General features: G+C 42.2%; 1 protein-coding gene across 3 annotated transcripts; it reads left to right on the top strand.

The window, feature by feature from the left end:
- Positions 1-389: 389 nt before the first annotated feature.
- On the top strand, positions 390-20,562 carry neurl4 (neuralized E3 ubiquitin protein ligase 4). Of its 3 annotated transcripts, none has more exons than XM_058623540.1 (29): positions 390-568; positions 4,874-5,417; positions 5,507-5,572; positions 5,645-6,129; positions 6,467-6,578; positions 6,665-6,753; positions 6,855-6,927; positions 7,197-7,470; positions 7,727-7,908; positions 8,074-8,159; positions 8,885-9,047; positions 9,829-10,039; positions 11,380-11,456; positions 11,691-11,769; positions 12,379-12,548; positions 12,639-12,764; positions 14,022-14,167; positions 14,375-14,593; positions 15,175-15,273; positions 15,376-15,528; positions 15,659-15,826; positions 15,905-16,063; positions 16,168-16,347; positions 16,463-16,556; positions 16,660-16,767; positions 16,857-17,001; positions 17,111-17,223; positions 17,648-17,807; positions 18,080-20,562. In XM_058623540.1, exons 1-29 carry the CDS (start codon positions 404-406, stop codon positions 18,282-18,284), a joined length of 4,851 nt encoding a protein of 1,616 aa, XP_058479523.1. In that variant the 5' UTR covers positions 390-403; the 3' UTR covers positions 18,285-20,562. The 3 variants fall into 3 exon arrangements, with proteins under 3 accessions (XP_058479523.1, XP_058479524.1, XP_058479522.1); XM_058623541.1 differs by having other exon boundaries at positions 12,636-12,764; positions 14,025-14,167; XM_058623539.1 differs by having other exon boundaries at positions 12,636-12,764.

The following is a 20,562-nucleotide window of genomic DNA, read 5'->3' as shown; positions in this document are numbered from 1 at the left end:
TATTAGGACAATTAGTAAAAATCACATTTAACCAATTCATAAAGAATTGAATTAATACTTAAACTGCAAAATCAGACATGAAATAAAACAGAAGATTTAAATGCCCAATGTGTAAAGTTGAGGTGAAATCATTTTCATTTGGCATAAATAGAAGATAAAATAAAGTGTGAAATCACACCCATGCTTCAATTGGTCTGTGAGTTTTTTTTATTTATTTGAAGTTTAAATTATGCTCACATTATAAATATAAACATTAATGTTATTTTGGTTTCAATGTATTCATTCATATTTAAATTACTAGGGTGTGGCGCGGTTCTGTCGTGCGATTTGTAGACGTCTACCGGATATCATAATTGTACTGTCGCAAAGTGCGACTGTCGTGAATACTGGCCGCCCGTTGAAGATGGCGGCGGAGCTGCATCCGCGGAGCGGAAAGCTTATCGGCCTGTCCAACTCGAACCGAACCGCCCGGCGCAACCAGCCAGTCCAAGAGTTCAACCATGGACTGGTACTTAGTAAGGAGCCGCTGAGGGACCGGGATGTCTTCACCGTCCGCATTGACAAGAAGGTAAACAACAACAGGCCGCCGCTGCATCTTCCGAGCGGGGCGAGAGCAGCGGGAGTGCGGGGAGCAGAGCTGCTGGGACGGGCCGGGGGTCTGTCACTGTCCGCAGAGACTGGAGCTCCCGCTGCCCGGGGCGGCTTACATGGTTTGACAGCGACAGTGAGTTGGTTGTTCAGCGGTGAAGTACTCACACAGTCAGGGCTTTAGCCGCATCAGAGTCGTTAAATTAACACCGTCTTATGTGAAGACATGTTATTCGGACCACTGTGCTAACTGCAACCTACCCATGGTGCCTCTGTGGAGGCAGTTAGCTATGAGCCGCTAGCAGCACCAGACGGGTTGATACCAGGCTAGCCGGGGTTAGCATTTCTGGAAGGTGCTACAGTGTCTGTCTTGTGTTGTCAAGGATCCGGTGTTTTTAATTGAGCATAAGGAGTTCGGTTAAGCCGGGGCTGTATTAAACGGGGCTGTGTTTGCTGTCTTTAATGTTGTTGTGGCGGAATGACAGTCGCCAGTGCCGGAGTATGCCAGTCTGTGCTGATGGCTAATAGCTGCAGCTGTGTTCCTATCTGATCACTGTTACACGAAGGCTAAACACAAACAATACAAATCACACATGCTCTCAGTTAGCCTCTGCTCTACTTTTCTTTTCTTACATATAACATTCAGAGTTGCATGTTCAAGAACTGAGCTTGTACACTTGATCCATGCACAAAACACAATCATTTTAACATGACCAGAAGTGAACTGCATGAAACCACATATTTACCATGATTGTAACACGTACTGTCATAATACCATTATCATCACCCCTCCCTTATACCACTTTGATATTGACATTGATATTTGACCATGTAGTCTGCAGTACAGTCCTTATTCTACTGTTTACATTGGATTCTTTGTTTGGTGATCCACATATTCTCTGTTTACTTTATGACACCTATGAGGTATTTGTAAAAAGTAATTAAAAAAGATGTCGCTGTCTATGTGCAGCATAGCTCGAAAGGTTTATTTAATATATAATTTAGATATGAAAGATTACATTTTGGTGTTGATTTGGATTCGGGACTATTGTTTAACAACTGTTGCGATCCCTGCATACAAAAGAGGGGTATATTCAACATTTTCATGATTACCTGTATTAAAAATGGCTTTGAAAAAAACATTATACATGTATTATACATGTGTATTCAAATATCTCTATTTTAGCATGTAGTTTGGTTCAAATTGGGATCAAGATCAGGGTCTGAAAAACATAAAATGTTAATTAGTAAAAAAAAAACAGTTCCTAGTTTGAATGAATTGTGTTGTACAATAAAATTGTACCTTTTAAAAAACTTGGACAGTGACAATAAGACAAATTATGTGATTCCTTTTCCAGTTGCCCCATGTTGATAGTAATGATATGCTTGAGTCATTATAACCCAAAACGTTTGATTCAGTTTAGACGTATACCTTGTTTTGCCCTCATCATGTACTGACCCAATCTAAAAATGCTGCTTTTGTTTATTTTTAATGTGACATGTGTGAACATGTGGTGTTTGCGTTGTTTTCAGTGGTTCATGGTGTTTTGGAACTTTGTTCTGTCATGTCTTTCTGTATCAGGTCAGTGCCTGTACAGTGTTGCTTACACTTTGGCTGTGTTCGTATTAGTCTGATGGCTTGTCTGTTGTCATGTCTTCAGCCTCTAACAACATGGTAGCTCCATGATACACACATACACAACCTTGAAAAGACAGTGTGTGTCTGACCAAGGAAGAACTATGGCGCAGATACAGTACGTGTTATTCCAAAAATTAACCATGCAGAGGCTGAGCATGAGTGCTTTGGAAGCTGAACGTCCACTGTAGGTTATTAGCGTCTAAAAGGACTATCTATCTCTTATCTATATCTCCATCTGATGAAAGCTTCCACAATAAACAGCCTCATGCTCTGTCATGACACACGTTGCCGGTCTAAAAAAAATCAATAACTTTCCATCATAGAGGGCAAACATTGGCATGACTGCCCATTCTATTCACTGACATCCATGAAGGTAGAAGTTGGAAGGCTGGTGTAAGAGGGCAAATGAAGAACTAGTTGGTTTTAGAAATAGGGGCCAACTTGGCAATATTGTGTATTTAATGTGTGTGGCTTAACCAGCATTGTGTTAACTCATTTGACAATGGTTTGAATGAAACAGACATTATATTTGAAAATTGCACTTCACAGTTTTGAAACAAAACGTCTTCTAATCATTTTGTCTGCAGTTTTCCCCTTAGGGGATAATTAGGTCAGAATAATATAGCTGGTAAATTACAAATTCAATTAATTCAATTAATATTGTTAACCATAGCAATTTCACTGTTTTAAAGCCAAACCTGATTGTCTTATTTGACCCACAAATAATAATTGTTTTATGAAGCAGTTCATTGGTACTACTCTGCTTTCATGGTTATATCCTGTATTTTGAAGACGGAGAGATGGTATGAGGCAGACACCCACGGGCTGCTGTTACATAAGTGAGTGAGCAAGGGAAGGAGATGTCTGTCTACTCCACACAGCGACCCGGTCAGTCTGAGTTACTACTAAATCTGTTAACCTAGATACACAGGCTGTAGTAGCACACTGCCTTATATTGCAACTGCCACAGAGTTCACCAGGACACTTGGGAAATTGATCAAATTAGAGGAGCTCGGCAGGGCATTTTTTCAAAATAATATTTTAATCTCAAAATAGATTTCTTTTTGGAACAACAGAGATGAATTATTGCAGGAAAAACATCCCAGGAGCTGGTCTGGATTCAATGTTATGCTCAAGGTCACTTCATCAGTGTGGTTTTCTGCCAACTTAAACTACAGTCCTGTGGCAACACTGGGAAAAGAAAAGAGGTTTGGCTGAATATTGATCATATTTTATTTTGTCTAAATTCTTTCTTTACATAATGCACAAAAAGTACAAAGCTTTTTGTGTCTGGTGGTGGTGGTCGTGGTGGGGGGGGGAACTCTCCAGAGTGGGAATATGTGGATTTGTGCCTCTGTCTTAGTGAGCTTATGCTGGGCTGAAGTGTCTCTGTGCAGGAATCTGAATATCCAGCTGCTGCATGGACTCTGTGCTATAGCTGACACGGCATGAAAAATAGAATTTAACCCCCAGAGATCAATAAAGGATCACGTTATTGTGAGCTTATGTTGAGTTTTCTGGGAGGAAAATGATATCTGTCTCAGGCTGCTTGTTATGTGATAGTATTCCAATGTCGTGCAAAGACACAAGGAGTTTAGCACTGAGGCTTTTGTGTGATAGAAGAAAGCTCATCTTCATGTTGTTGAGTCTTGTGTTGGATTTGCAGTGGCAGTAAAGCTTAAATATGCTTAAACATGGTATATTCTATGTTCTATGTGCCTATGTTTCAGCGTCACAGCTAGAAAACATCATTATCTTTGCTGGTTGTTCAAATCAAAGAAAGACTGAAAAAGATTGCCCTTGTTTTGAAATATTGCGATTGTGATGGGATTCATAATTGGACTTATTTCTTTATCTTCTGTATCTTTCTTGATCTATGTAATTTTCATGGAGAAAAAAAATCAAAATCAGGATGTTTTTTGTCTGTCTACAAACAAAATCAATTTTTACTAAAGAGAAAGACCAAAGCGCTGCAGAATTACCTCATATTGCTGTTTTGACACAATCAAATGCTCAAAACTTGCATGCTGTCGTCAAAAATATGTACAACACTTGCTGTATGGCAGGATGGATTATGCTCTTCCTATTTTTCCTTGATGTGGTATCTTGCACCAGGTCTCAATATGGGATGGGATGTGGACACAACTACCGTTAAACATTAATATGCTCAAAACATCGCATTTTGGACATGGAATGATGGTGATACTGTATTTATTTACTCAGTATTCACTTAGTTACTTACTTTACTTAGTATTCATGCAATCAACACATTTTTCATCCACATGTTACTCAGCATCCACTCTGTCCTGCTTTATTTTCAAAGAAGTGCTCTGTGAGCTACACTGACAGAATGACTAAAAATAACACGACGGATCATTTATCTGAACACACTTTGTTTTCTATAGATAGATATTTCCAGTTTTGAGCTATGTACCAGACTGAACAGTCACTCACGGCTCAGATGTTCCCTCACTCACTGAGATGATCAGAGTAACAGCTGCTGTTACTGTTTTTCTTACTCTTCTACTGTTCACATCCTGCTCTGCAGTCTGCAGCATTGATGTGTCAGCACTTTTAGCTAACATGGTTGTTGTCAAAATTGTTGTTAATGTACATGTTAATTGAGCCCCTCCTGTTTGACCTCAGGTGAACTCGTGGAGCGGCTCCATTGAGATTGGCGTGACTGCTCTGGACCCTGCTGCTCTGGACTTCCCCAGCAGTGCCACAGGCCTGAAGGGGGGCTCCTGGATTGTGTCGGGCTGCTCGGTGCTGCGTGATGGCCGATCGGTGCTGGAGGAGTACGGCCGCGACCTTGACCAGCTAGCGGAGGGCGACCGCGTGGGCATTCAGCGCAGCTCCCGTGGCGAGCTCCACCTCTGGGTTAACGGGCAGGACTGCGGCGCGGCCGCCAGTGGCCTGCCGCCCAAGCTGTGGGCAGTAGTGGACCTGTACGGCAAGTGCACTCAAGTGACAGTGGTGAGCTGTGAGCCACCGCCACCCTCTGCAGAGAGGGAGAGAGAGACAATAGAGCAGGACAAGGAAGCTGCTGATGAGGAGGAGGAGGAGGAGGAAGAGGAGGAGGAGGAGGAGGAGGAGGAAGAGGTGTTGGTGTGTGTTGGTCGGGAAGATACAGGGATTACAGCACTGATGAATGTGGCAGCAATGAATGGAATGATCAATGGAGATGAAGGTAGCTGTGATTTTAACCACCTATCATGTTTCATTGTTGGATTGTTTTATTTGATTGTATACATTTACATTACACTGTTTTCCTGACAGTGCCTGAGCTCAGCTGCAGTCACAGCAGACCAGACAAGTTCCCCAACAATCTGGAGCCCGACACAGGTAAGAAAATCCTCCTCAGGTAACACAACCAGCATCGATGGTCCATTCTCATCTTCGTCTCTCTCTCCTCAGTTCTGACAGAGCACCAGCTTTTCGATGTCTTCAACAATGCAATAGTATCTTTTTATCGCTCTGAGGATGAGGGTGGGGGGGAAGATGGTGGCGGTGGAGGAGGAGTGGGAGGAGGCAGCGGCGGCGGTGGAGGAGGAGAAGGAGTGGGAAATGCAGGAACTGATTCCTCAGCCAGAAATGGCAGAGGGAGCAGCAGCGGAGGAGGCACAGTGAACAGTGACAGTGGGACAGGTACAACAGGAGGAGGAGGTGGCGGAGAAAGTGGAAATACCAATAATAGTCCTGCTAGTAATGGAGGGCTGGGGCCAGGAGCTCCGACAGGTGGGATGACCACCAATGACGCGCTGCTTTTTCACGAGAAGTGCGGCACACTGATCAAACTGAGCAACAACAACAAGACGGCGGAGCGAAGAAGACCACTGGATGAGTTCAACAACGGCGTGGTGATGACCAACCGGCCGCTCCGACACAACGAGATGTTCGAGGTGACTACAATCACACAGCTGAATGCAAACATGTCCGCTAATGCATGATATAAAGCTTAAATTACAGTTATTTGAAATATTACAAAGTAACTTTTGGTGATTTTTGTTGTTATTCTGCCTCTGTTCGGTCAGCCTCAAGAGAAGAAGAAGAAGTTTAAAATCACTTTGTTGATGGTTCTCACTGAACTCATCTGAGACCGCATTTAATGTCAATGTTTGCGGACACCAAGTATGAAATGGTGTTGCCTGAAGCCGCACAAAGAACACTTCATTTTATTAATCAAGACTATTCATACCAAAAGATAACATTTGTTGATGTTTTTTTTTTTTTTTTAAGATCCGAATTGATAAACTGGTCGATAAGTGGTCAGGCTCTATAGAGATTGGTGTGACCACACATAACCCCAACAACCTGGACTATCCTGCAACTATGACCAATCTGCGCTCAGGTAACATAACGCACAGAAGATGCACAGAAACAAAACAGGAGTTGTTTGAGTTATTGGTTACACTCTGGACTTGTTTTTTTCACCAGGTACAATCATGATGAGTGGCTGTGGGATACTGACCAACGGGAAAGGAACACGCAGGGAATACTGTGAATTCAGCCTTGATGAACTTCAGGTTCAGACATTGACACACACACATACACATTTCATTTTGCCTCCTACTGCGAAAGTGAATCTGTGTTTGTGCTTAAAACAACTGCTCCCCTCACGTTTCAGGAGGGCGATCACATAGGGTTGATGCGAAAAGCCAGTGGAGCGCTTCATTTCTACATCAATGGGATCGACCAAGGTGAGACGCATTGAGATGCAGCTGTCAGTGCTGAGTAGAAGTACACACATGAATCGTATGGGCTGTCTTTGGCATTTACCGATCATTATTATTATTATTATTATTATTTATTGAATGGGGATGATTATTACTTATGTAAGTTTTCTTCAAAGTTTACTTTTTTGATTACCTGTCCCTAAAAAAATCATCTATTGAATGCACTGATTCTAAAGATCAGCATTTTGAGAACCTCTGTTTTTTCTCCTGACCATGTGGTGTTTCTGTCCCAGGTGTTGCTGCAGCCCAGACGCCCGGCGTGGTCTACGGCGTGGTCGACCTTTACGGCATGGCCGTTAAAGTCACCATAGTCCACAACCACAACCACAGCGACCGCCTCAGACGCAATAACGCCATCATGAGGGCTCTATCGCCGGATGTGGGTCGACCTCGACCGGCTCTCACCCTCACCCCTGACCCAGAGGGTCTCGACCGCCTCCTCTTCCACCAAAACTGTGGCCAGAAGGCCGCTATCATCAGTGACGGCAGGACAGCGTTGCGGCCACAGTGAGTCCATCTCCTTTCCACCGGGTCATCTTTTTTTGTACAACTTACTAAGGTTGCTTACTAAGGATATAAATACTCCTACAAATTGAATTCTTTTATCATTTAAAGCTGAGGACAGTGCCTCTGCAGGCACCAAGGCTGGATATTTGTCACCAGTAGTTAAGGTGTTAAAAGGTTATGCATGTTTGCGGTGAAGAATATGTATAAATCCTTCATTTTTCACTGCACACACAAGTTGATTACCCTGTCTTTATAGTGCGACTGATGACTTCAACCATGGTGTGGTCCTGAGTGGCCGGCCCCTGCGCTCCAACGAGGTGTTCCAGGTTCGCATCGACAAAATGGTGGACAAATGGGCGGGCTCCATCGAAATCGGTGTCACAACGCACAACCCTGCATACCTGCAGCTGCCCTCCACCATGACTAACTTACGCTCAGGTGAAAATTGCACAAATGTTTTTTAATCTTTCAAAAGACTCATCTCTATTCATTATGTCAGAGTTGGATGCTAAAGTAAATGCAATCTCCGTAAGCCTGTAAATGTGAGAGATGCAACTGTAGTGTCACAACAAAAAAAATTCAATTTCCTTTGTTGTTCACTAGGGACGTGGATGATGACGGGAAACGGCGTGATGCACAATGGAACAACAATCCTGGACGAGTACGGTCACAATTTGGACCGACTCAAGGTGAGCCATGTTTTTTTCTCAATTCCCTTCCTATTTACTAGGGATGCACCGAAGTGAAAATTGTTGGCGAAACCGAAAAACCCCGAAATAAATTATTATGCCAATTCTGTACCATTGTTGTTTTTAATCTAATTTTGTTGTTATGGCTATGACAGTGTGTGCTTACCTCACTAAAGGTCAAGGCATTACAATTATACTGTATATATAGATATATAGAGTAATATTCATGCCTCAAAGAATAAATCAATTAAGAATCTATGAAAATATTTAGGAGGATCTCATCTTGTGCAGACAGACACACAGCGCACCGGTCCTGCGCTGTGTCTCCGTCACCAAGCGGGCTCTCCGTATCCTTTGCAGCCTGGATCATTTCCCCCAGATCCAAATAATGATCTTTATGACAAGGATTGAGTACAGTAGTCGCGATGAAGTGCAGGGGAGTTCAATATCTGCGCTGTATGTAGCCAAGTTGAATTTTTGCGCAAAAAAGACTTTCTAGCATTTCATAGGTGCTGTTCCACCATGTTCCAAACTGATCTTGGACTGACTCAATAGACGGGCATGTGCTGGCCCCCAGTTTTTGCATGCTTCATCACAATATCGGTTGTTTTGTTTTGGTGTTAAAAGTCTTTCGGCCGAAAACCCGAAAATGGCCAAAAAAGAAACTTTCGACCAATATGTTGGAAGGTTTGTCTTTATGAATTTTTATGTTTTCCCTCCTATAGGCAGGAGACACAGTAGGTGTGGTGAGGAAAGAAGATGGCAGCCTTCACTTCTTTGTAAACGGTGTGCCTCAGGGTCCAGCAGCCTGGAATGTCCCTCCCAGCGTCTACGCTGTGGTCGACCTCTATGGGCAGGCCGCTCAGGCCACCATCATGGATGACATGGGTGAGAGAGTGAGGCAGAGGAATGGACAGCATGAGAAAAGAATTCATCAAGATATACTTGATTGTCCCATAAAGAATTTCGGTCTAAAATGCTACAGCAACAATGCTAAAGTGATAGTGATGTGATGTAAGGCTTCAACAACTATTCGATTATTTATCCATTACTTAATTAATTGTCAACTATTTTGATAATCGATTATTCGGTTTTAGAGTTGTTTTTTTAATTATCTTAAATGTGAATATCTTCTGGTTTCTTTGCTCCATGTTGACAAAGAAATCATTAAAACAATGAAAAATTGTGGTTTGTGGACAAAACAAGAATTCGAGAACATCATCATTTCCAGGTTTGGGAAACACCGATTGACATTTTTCTAAATTTTCTGACATTTTATGGACCAAACAAATACTTGATTAATCAGTAATATATTCGACAGCTATGTCCACTGTGCCCGTTTGTGCACAAAAAACATCAGCAACGGGGGAAAACTATTGCGTCTAAAAGCTAAAAGCATAAACATGATTTAATCGTCTAGTGCCTGTGTTATTGTATTTGCATAATGCGTTTTGATTGGCTGACACTTGCTTGGCCCCGCTCCGTTTCAAGTGAATGTGTTTATGTTGTTATAAATAAATATCACACCTGACCTAAAATATAAAAAGGTAAAGAGGAAATATAAAACATTAGACAATGCAAACACTGCAAAATGTGCAAGAGTAAACTGCTGGATTTAAGATTCTAAGGGTTGTAACTATTTCACCTCTTATGTCTCCTCCCATCTCAGTGGACCTCCCTCCTCTCCCGGAGGACAGCTCAGAGGGACCCACGGCCATGTCTCCTGGGAGCCCCTGCTCAGTAGGCGGGGCCACCACGACCAGCGACCTGCGCTTCCACCAGCTGCATGGCACCAACGCTGTCATCACCAACGGGGGGCGCACTGCCCTCCGTCAGAACTGTCGCAGCGAGTTCAACGATGCCATTGTCATTTCCAACAGGTGATGGAACGGTTTGACGAATAACTTTCCCGTCACGTTTCTCTGGGTTTATATTTACGCCCGTCATGTAAATTAAGAAGCATTCAGGTGTGAGTTTGCAGGGAGTTTTTCAGATTCAAGTTTCCACACCTCCTGCAACCAGTGCTTGTTTTCCTTTCAGAATGTGACGTTTACCTAGGTTTGCTTTAAAATGTATCGCAAATTCTCTAAAAATACTGATAAAAGAGAAGCTGTATGTATACTGTATGTCATCAAGGTAAGCAGAAACTTGCCATAAGAAGGATAAGGCGCAACATGTTGACATTCATTTATTTTTATATTATTTATTTATGTTTATTTCGGTCATGTCAGTTAGATCACTCATCACACATCATCTTAGTGTAGTTCACACAATACACATAACCGAAAGGGAAAGCGGGAGAAGCAAAAGCTTATCTAGTCCCGCCCCCATTACCCACAGAATACATACATTCATCATACAATACATAATTTCATCATACTTTTTCTTTTTTCTTTTACTTATGACATTTTGACAAAAACATGTTTCAGCATCAGGTAGCACTCAGAGATGCACCAAATGGGATCAAAAAGTGTGACATACAAAAAGTTGCTTCTCTTATTTTTTTATTGTCATTATTTGCTTATTGCACAGTCAGGGAATGTTGTGGTTTTCTCATCAGTCTGCTCAGACTCCTTTACGTGCCGTATCTGTTGTTCCTGCTATTTTTTCATTTGACTTCTAAATGACATCCTTTATTTTTTAAATGTTTGGTGTCTATTCTTTTTTTTATTTTACGGGCATAAAAACAGGTCAATGTAATTGTCTGCATTTCCCTCTGTTTACATGGACAGTCAAATACTGATATAAACCTGATTATAAGTGGTTATTAGCAGCTTGTAAAGAGCATTTTCTGATTATGATGGCTGGCACGGCGCCCAAGTTAGTTATAAGCTGGATATTTCTCAGACATTAAATCCATCAAATGGCTGTCACTCGCTAACTGCATCACGTTCCATAGCTTCCATGTCATGACCACTGACCTCAAACAATCCCAAATTGTAGTATTACCCTAAAATAATACAACACACCCTTTTGTATTAGATTGAACTTTTATATTACATGTAATTTAGCAGACGCTTTTATCCAAAGCGACTTACAAGGTAATTGAGTACAACCTGCCAGGGGTGGAGTTGAACTTGCGACCATGAAGTCTTTTGCACACAGGGTGCCGGTCTTAACCACTGAGCCACTCCACCCCCCAAATGTTATATGAACATTGATATAAAAAATAGGAATTTGTCCTTTGCTGAAACATCTCTGTATCATCTTCATGTCGTAGGTGCCTTCGAGATGGAGAGCTGTTTGAAATCGTCATTCAGAAGATGGTGGACCGCTGGTCGGGTTCAATAGAAGCAGGTGAGGTTATTCTACCAAGGAATCTATCTGCATTGTGGGTTTTTTTTCCACATATAAGAATACAACTAAGATATACAAATACAAGGAAAGGAGCATTGCCTTAACTAAACACACACACACTCCAGAGACTCTCTTGAGCACATTTATGGGAGTAGATCATTTCACAATTTGTTTTTCTTCTGTAATCACTGCTGTTGCACTCATCTACTATGCTGCGTGTGTGCTTGTGTGCAGGAGTGACGGCCATCAGACCAGAGGAGCTGGAGTTTCCAAACACGATGACCGACATCGACTACGACACTTGGATGCTGAGGTAGTAATATATAATATGATAATATGTGAAAAGGTTTATCACTATCCATGTTAATATGCAGTGCTTATTAGACCACCTGTCATAAAAAGGGAAAAAAAAAATACTTTAGAACTTTATTGTTATTTATTTGGCACAACATTCAACCACTTAAACCTTTTTTTTCTGTTCAGGAATGCAAGTGAACAACTATAATTAGTTATAGTTATGGTAATAAATAGTTATAATTATAACTATAGTACATTTTGTAAAACAGTGTACATTTGAAAGTTCCTGGATAACAAAAATTGTATTTTAGCATTAAAAATATCATTTTGGTTAAAGAGCTTCAACATACTGTCGTATAAACCATTACAGGAACAATAAAGAAATGATTTTTATAATTACCAATGCTGTTAATTTAGGGCAGCTGTGGCATAAACCTTACACCTTACATTGGGTGGTGGTCTAATAAATCTGTTTTTTTTTTGTTATTAAATCATGCATGTAGAGGTTTGTGTTAATGTCTAGCATTGTTAAGTGTCCTTAAAACAAGGACTTAAATTGTAGAACGTGTGGAGCTGCCAGAAACAGAACGCATATTAAGGTTTTCCTCATCTTTTGTTTCCACAGTGGTACAGCTATCATGCAGGATGGCAACACGATGCGCAACAATTACGGCTGTGACCTGGACTCTCTGACCACAGCCTCAAGGATAGGCATGATGCGCTCAGCCAGTGGCGACCTGCACTATTACATCAATGGTGTGGACCAGGGCGTCGCCTGCTCAGGTCTCCCTCCAGGTAAAGGAGACACTTCTGACAAAATGTCAGATCTGGACTTGTTGGATGCAAACACACAAACTGCTTCATCTCTCTGCTCTTCCTCAGAAGTGTTTGCAGTGGTCGACCTGTATGGTCAGTGTGTCCAGGTGTCCATCACCAGCTCCTCGGGTCCGCTGGACAACAGCCTCTGTACCTGCAACATCACGGAAAAGAGCTTCCCCATCCACTCACCAGGTAAAATTAAAAGGACTGTTTTGTCTGTTTTAGGCCTGGGCGATATCTCGATATATTTCTAAAAGACATATAACACGGGACAATATTGTTTTCATTTCGCGTTAAAATTACAATACACGGGCCGCAAGTTTGCACCTATTTCTCCTCTCCCTTCGTCCCTACACACACACCAGGGCATCGCACCCGTGGGAGATGTGGGTGACCGGCTGATGATTGGCTCTTCTGCCTTAAATCCCGCCTCTCTTGGTGTGTTAGATTTATCGTTCAGCTCGTGCTGAGGAGGCGGGAACTAGCTGGTTCATAGTTCACACACTACAGAGTTTTGACTTATTTTCCATTACTGTCAGTCACTTTTGGACATATGGAAGCTTGAAGTTGTCAATATTGATAATAAAATATAAAACTATTATTTAATTATCATATCAACAAGCTGTGTTAAATATCTATGTGAAATAATTGAGAAAATTGTTCAAACCCAATTAAGCATTCATTTTCAATTTATTATTGTTATATATACATATGTGTGTGTGTATATATATGTATGTGTATATGTATATATAGACATAATATAGATTATTATGTAATTTTATTCAATTTTAATTTTATTAGTCATGTTTGTTCCAATTTTATTAAGTCTTTTTTAAGACTTTTTAAAGTCTTTTTTAAGACAGTTTTTGTTGCTGTTAAAATTGTAACAGTATTGTATTTTTGAATTAATTACTGTGTATTATTGTTATTGTTATTTTTTTCAAGTAGCATTTTTATTTCAGTGACCTCTGACATTTGGCATGTAGCTTAAACTTATAACAGACTGTTTGTATATTTTTTAAAGGGTTTGCCTCTGGAAAACATTTTATCTAATATGCTATAATCCTTTGGGGGAAACTGCAATTACATCACAGAAAAAATATCGAGATATGACTTTTAGTCCATATCGCCCAGCCCTGGTCTGTTTGTGTTTAAACATTAACGTACAACATCATGAGAATGGATGACAGGGCAGTGTACGTGCACGACTGCAGACCCGTGCATAAATGACAGCCAACACTATAGCAATTTGTCTGAGCATGATGGCGCCACACAGAGATAAAACTCAACTTTTTTGATTGCAGACCATCTTTTGCTACTCGAGCCAAAGAAAGCTTTGATCCTCCCATCATCCACACAAAGCTCCAGCATCAGTGGCCATTAAGAGTGAAGAAATGTCGTATTAAACGTCCTCAAAGCCTCATGTCCATGTCTCTTGTGTGTGTGCAGTAGCAGGCGTGGCTCATCGGCTCCACAGTAAACACGGTAAGAACGTGGTGCTGCTCGGTGAAGACTGCCAGGCCGTCAGAGTCGGAGGTTACTCACATGGCATCGTGTTCAGTGCCAAGGAACTTAAAGCAGATGAGTTGTTTGAGGTAAGAATCTGTCCAGTCTCATTTAATAGGGCTGCACGATATAACAGTTGTTTTAAATCGGTCAATTAATACTGCAAAGTTTTGCTCTGAGAAGTTTTTATATTTATTTTTTATGATAGGAGATTGAAGGCAATAATATTGCAGTATATAGTGATATTGAATAATCGCCATTGCCTGATTTTACTTTCCACCTCTGTCTCTTTGCAGGTGAGGATTGATGAAGTGGACGAGCAGTGGAGCGGCTCGCTGCACATCGGCGTGACCACGCTCGCACCGCTGGAGCTGCCGTCGTGCCCACTGTCGGGTCTCTCGCCCTCTCTGCCGCATCTCCGCACCAAGGTCACCTGGCTGCTCTGCGGCTCCGAGGTGCGCCGCAATGGCGTGCTGCAGCGCCAGAACTACGGCTGTTCACTGGACCGACTGACGGTAAGCTGCACCGTCTGCCCTCCGTGCTGTGACCCGAGCTCCTCCAGTACATCTGTTAAGATTTCTTTTTTTAGAAAATGTCTATTCAGCTGATCTTTTTTTTTTCTTTTAATGGATCACCTTCAGTCATCAAATTATAAAATCTTATCAGCACTTATATAGTCAGAGACATACTGAGAAGAGTAGAAAGAGATTAGTATCTTTTCCTCTAAATCGCTCTCCTTTTAAGCTTAGTCTCTCATTGATTTAAAGCTTAAGGCACCAAATATCTTTTTTTTAAATGGAACATTTTATAGTATATAGAGTCTAACAACTTAAATATTTACAGTAATTGTTCCATATAACAGATAACATGTAACCTTGTTGATTATAGAGCGATATACTACGATCACTAGTTAAATACGTACGTATATTAATTTTAATTTTAATTTTAATTGGAAAAAAAGTGATTACAGCTTGATATTGTTCAATTATTTTATTTTTCCTTTGCGTAGTTTGTAACGCCGACAAACCGTCGAATGTTTCGTCTCTGTAAAGTGAAACGCGAACAGTAGATGTTGAGACTTGATGTGCGCTTCCAGGTTGGGAACCGCGTGGGTGTGAAGAGGTGCAGCGATGACACCATGCACATCTTCATTGACGGAGAAGACATGGGACCTGCTGCTACTGCGGTGTCCAAGGTACACACACACAGTCTCACATATTTAAAATGATCCACATCTGCGTGCGGAGTCGCGGTACTCAGTCCTCCCCGCTCAACACTGTTCTCTCGCTTCTTGCAGAATGTGTACGCGGTGTTGGACCTGTACGGGCGTATAACCGCTGTGTCCATCGTCAGCTCTTCACTGATGGAGGACATGGAGAGCGTCAAGGAGCCGTCACTGACGTCAGAGAGCTGCAGTGAAGGAGAGGAGGACAACACTCCCGTCAGAGAGGTAGGAGGCTTGGGAAGCAGCATTATGTAATAATGTATTGTTCAATTATATTAATAAAAATAAGTTAATAGTCGTAAAAAAACTACACAGGTTTTAACAGTCTCTACACACATCTTTATTCCATCTTTAGGTTGAGACAGAGCTGTGCGCACTGGTGCCCACCGTCATGGCTTTTCTGGAAAACCACGGCAAAAATATCCAGCTGTCAAACCAGAACCTGACGGCAGCCAGGGTGTCGAGCTACAACCAGGGCCTGCTGGTCACCGCGCAGCCGCTCGCTCGCCAGCAGCTCTTCCAGGTACGACACACTTTCTAGGATCAAGAAAAGTAATTCATGTCGGTATCAGTGTATCACCACCTTCTGTTTGGTTACCAGTTTCAGATCGACCGTCTGAATCCGTCGTGGACGTCGTCGCTGTCGTTGGGAGTAATAGGTCACTCCCCCGACCGGCTCAATTTCCCCTCCACAGCGTGCTGTCTGAAACGCTCTGCCTGGCTGCTGCAGAGAGACTCTGTCTTCCACAACTCACTAAAGGTATGTGTACACACACACACACACACACACACACACACTCAAAGGCACAAAATCTTGTGTGACTGAAGGTTTTCCTCTCACAACTGTTCTGCTCTCCTGCTCAGATTTGTGAGAACTATGGTCCTAATCTGGACACTTGTCCAGAGGGGACGGTGTTGGGTCTGCTGGTGGACGCCAACAGTTGTCTCCACCTCTTTGTCAATGGCATGGACCAGGGTGTGGCAGCACAGGACATCCCCTCACCCTGTTACCCCTTCATCGACCTCTACGGCCAGTGTGAACAGGTCTGCACACACTTCAGCTGTACCCTTTTGTCACAATTCTATTCAAATCGACTTTTGTAGAGAGACTATAATCATACATTATGCAAATTAAACATTTTTTTTTTCATTGTAACAGGTTACAATAGTAACAAACAATGTGCAAGCTGTGGGCGGAGACAGTGGTGAAACCCGTTGTCAGGGCGACATGGAGAAGGCAGACATGGTCGATGGTAAGGAAGCAGTTTTCATTAGATTCATTAACATGTTTAATTTTAAAAATGATTAAAAAAAAAACATGTGAGTCTACAGAGTCCTAAAGGTTTTTCTGTGCAGGAATCAAAGAGAGCGTGTGCTGGACGCCTCCTCCAGAAGTCAACCCCAACAAGACCTGTGAATACCAGGCACTGTGCTCTCGCTTCAAAGACCTGCTCACGCTACCTGGTGACTTTTTTACCACAACCTTTCTCCCGTCGTCGCCTCTGTCTCACATCAAAATCATAATCACCCCTCCCCTTTTTGTCTCGTTAAAGATGGCTACTTCAGCGAAGACGCCAAGAACAACCTGTGCTACTGTGAGTCCTGCCACAAACTCCGAGGGGACGAGGCGTATTACAAGAAGGGCGAGCCGCCCCGGGACTACGCGCTGCCTTTTGGATGGTGCCGTTTCGCCCTCAGGTGAGACATCGATCCCCGTGTTACCATAAATGAAGCCGATCACACTCTGCTTATTTGTCAGTGAATGAATGTGTTCCATGAAGTGCACGTGCTCTCGTTTTTGTTGCAGGATCAAACCTCAATGCGAGGTCTCTAATGCACTGAAGAAGTGGCACATCGCATACCACGGCACAAGCGTAGGAGCTCTGCGACGCACACTAGACCACAGTCAGCTGCTGCCCGGTAGGAAAATGGCAGACAACTAAATGTCAGACATTAAAGCTGCAGTGCAAAGTCGATTGTTGATATTACTCTGCTTCTGTTGGGTCAGAAACAATGTTCGATTTTTATGCAGAGTCTTTGTCTGACCTGAGGGAGCGTTTGTGTGTATACACCAGCACTGTGGGGCGGTCGGGTGGTCAGGAATACCATCAAACTGATAAATGACTGTGTTTTTTGAAACGTTTTGATGGTTATCATTTATCATTTCAACCTGTGTGCAGTCGCCTCCCTGTTGTGGTTGCCTACGTTGTTTTTTGACGTGTGTGTGTGTGTGTGTGTGTGTGTGCGCGCGCAGCACGGGAATGTAGCCTGGCGACATGAGCTCTAAACAACGCTATACGTTGACTGAAGAAGTTTAATTTAAAATACCTCTGGCACGTTGCAGGGATGTCGTCCATCTTCTCTGTGTCTCCGATGAAGGCGGAGGGGCCAAACGGCTACAGCGAGCCAGAAGAGAACAGCGCCCCCGGCAGAGAGGTTCCCAGAGTGCGGCTCTCCCCCACCATGCGCTACTCTGGCTTGGAGATCTTTGCTCCCAAAGTGCAGTAAGTCCTCCTGCTGCACGAGACTTGAGCTTTACTCAAAGATGCCATTTAAAAAAAGAAAGAAAGAAAAAGGTCCAGTGTGTAAGATTTTATTCTTGCATAAACTACATACAGGTTTATTCTTAGGCTACAAAAATAATATCCAATAATTGTAGTATATTCATTTTCTGCCATTTGAACCTCACTTAATGTTAGACACTGGACCTTTACTATGTGTCGTAGAGTGCTGAGAAGAGAAAAACCAAACACTCACAGCCAGTCTCCTCATACAGATTTCAGGATCCCCGCTCTCACCGCTGCCACCAGGCTCAGGTAGGGTTCCAAGTGTGCGTGCGTCCAGGCTCCTACAAGGTCGGACCCCAGACTCTCAGCCACAGCGAGCCACTGGACCCGCGCTTCAGCAACTCAGAGATCGAGTGGATCACGAAGGAGCAGGGCGGCACACTCCTCTATGGACTGCTGGTCCGGGTGGAGTGAACGTAGCAGCAGCAGCAGCAGCAGCGAGGGAGGCACTCGGGCGGGAGGTGAGGAACGTCCATGTCCATGTGACGCTCCTCTGACTTTTCATAAAACTGACAACTAAAAATCCAACCCCTGCCTTGAGCAAGAGACTCCTCTGGAATCCAGCTGTTCCTGTTGTGGATTGTTGACAATTCAGCATTATTGATTTTTTTTGTTTTGTTTTGTTTTTGTTTATTTTTATTGGTTTTTGGTTGTTTGCTTTCGGATGCCTTCAGTGGTCGGGGGCTACGGTGGTTTAAAAGAAGAACAGACACTGCCTGCACTTTATGTTTCGGACACTTGTGGGCGATTTAAAAAAAAAACAAACAAAAAAAAACCTCATCGACACAACAGGTTTGTTCTTTCCTCCTCCCAGCATCTTTCCTTTTTTCTTCCACCCTCAAAAACAGCTAGTTTTTCCCTTTTATGTGTTTGGCACTTACTTCATCGCTCTGGTCAGTGTTTGACTGTAGGAGCTGCCCCGCCCCCGCCGCCAACCTGCACGTCAACAGACTGTCACCTCAAAAGAAATGTGGGTTAAAAATAATAATTAAAAAAAATATATAAATAATGTTTACACATGTACCACTGTACATTACTGTCCTTGTGTGGCCACATTTACAGTCTGCCTAAGTTATTATTATTATTATCAGTCCTGTTAACATTTCTTTTTTACTAAAGAACAATCACGCTGGAGAAAACTGGAACGTTTGACTTCTGTGGAAAAACGAAGAATTTTGAAAGATAATGAATGGAAATGATAGCTTTTGTGCTCCCAATATATTTAAGTGAACTTTTGTAACATTTTGGAAAATAAGAGCTTGTGATGAAGAGTAAACCACTCCCAGTGTGTGTGTGTGTGTAGTAAACATGAAGCCACAACCAATCAGAAAAGCTTTAGACACCGTGCTCTGCTATTTTCTCATGGTGAAAAAGTTTAAAGGTCCAGTGCGTAACTCTAAAGGAAGAATAATTGGCAGAAATTCAACGACACTACTCATAATTGTATAATCAAAGTCTTTTGGTTTTTGTAGCATTGGAATAAGCCTTGTTTTAAGGGGCATTCATTTTGTGCTTCTACAACAGCCTGACGAGTTTTGCACATTTTGAAGTGGGGGAAAACTCCACTGTCGTTTCCTAAAGCACTGGGTAGAAGAAGTGGCGAGTCACTCTGCAGTCTCACCAGTAGAGGTCACTAATTCTTACACACTGGACCTTTAAAGGACGTAAAGTTGACAAACCAACTGCAGTGTCTTCATCTTTGAAGTCTTTTCACCTGTAAAACCAAAAAAAACAACAAAGTCTCACATTTGTGTTGCTCATCAAAAACGTTGAACTTCACAAGCTAAAAAAAAAAAAAAAAAATCGTTGCCACAACAATCACCTGTACTGTTTTTATGCATGTTTTTGCAAAAATAAAAAACATGATATTGTTAGTTCAGTAATAGACATCTCCTGACTGTAGCTTCATGTTAGCTCACACACACACACGAGTGGTGCCACTTAATTTCCAAAATGTCTCTTACTTCTAAAAAGGTGGTAAAATGGACAGAAGCCAAAAAAAGAAAAAGGGTGTATAGTGGTTTTCCCACGTCCCTCCCTTCCTCCCTCCCTCCCTCCGTCCCCTCCATCATTATCACGTCTGTTTACACAGAGGAGCATCAACATGTGAAGAGTAAAAGTCGCCTGATCAACACGACCTACACTGGTGTTTACACGTGAATGTGAAACGATGACATCACCTTACATCATGGATTTACATTTACAAGTGTTTATACGAGGATTTCATTGGATCCTGAACATCCACCTAGCAACTGATTGTATGTGAACAGCTTTCCAAAGCATTCATTTTCATAGTTTTCAGTCTCGTTGCCAATTTGTAACAAACACGCCGCAGTACGTGAAACCCCGATATTGTGGTTTTGTTTGTTTGTTTTAAAGACAAAAAGTCACAGTTTTGACACGTCAAACTCTAGAACAACAGAAAAGCTCAGACACCTTCGACGAGCAGCTGCGATCTGACCGACGGAAGATAAACTGGGTTGTACGAAGGAAAAACTTCCTGTCAAAAATGTGAAAAATATTATTTTATGGGTTATTTACAGCCCAGTGCTGCTTTGTACAATTTAATTTGTATCGTTTCCTCTTCTTTTTTGTTTGTTTTTCCGTATGTTACATTGTACAGGCTGTTACATAACAAATCATATCGTGATTTTTAAAAAATGAAAATAAACTGACAGACAGTATGCACAGA

Source organism: Solea solea, chromosome 3 (genome assembly GCF_958295425.1).
Source record: "Solea solea chromosome 3, fSolSol10.1, whole genome shotgun sequence".
Lineage (NCBI taxonomy): Eukaryota > Metazoa > Chordata > Actinopteri > Pleuronectiformes > Soleidae > Solea > Solea solea.
Note: the sequence above shows the minus strand (reverse complement) of the source record. Positions and strands in the feature narration are given on the sequence as shown.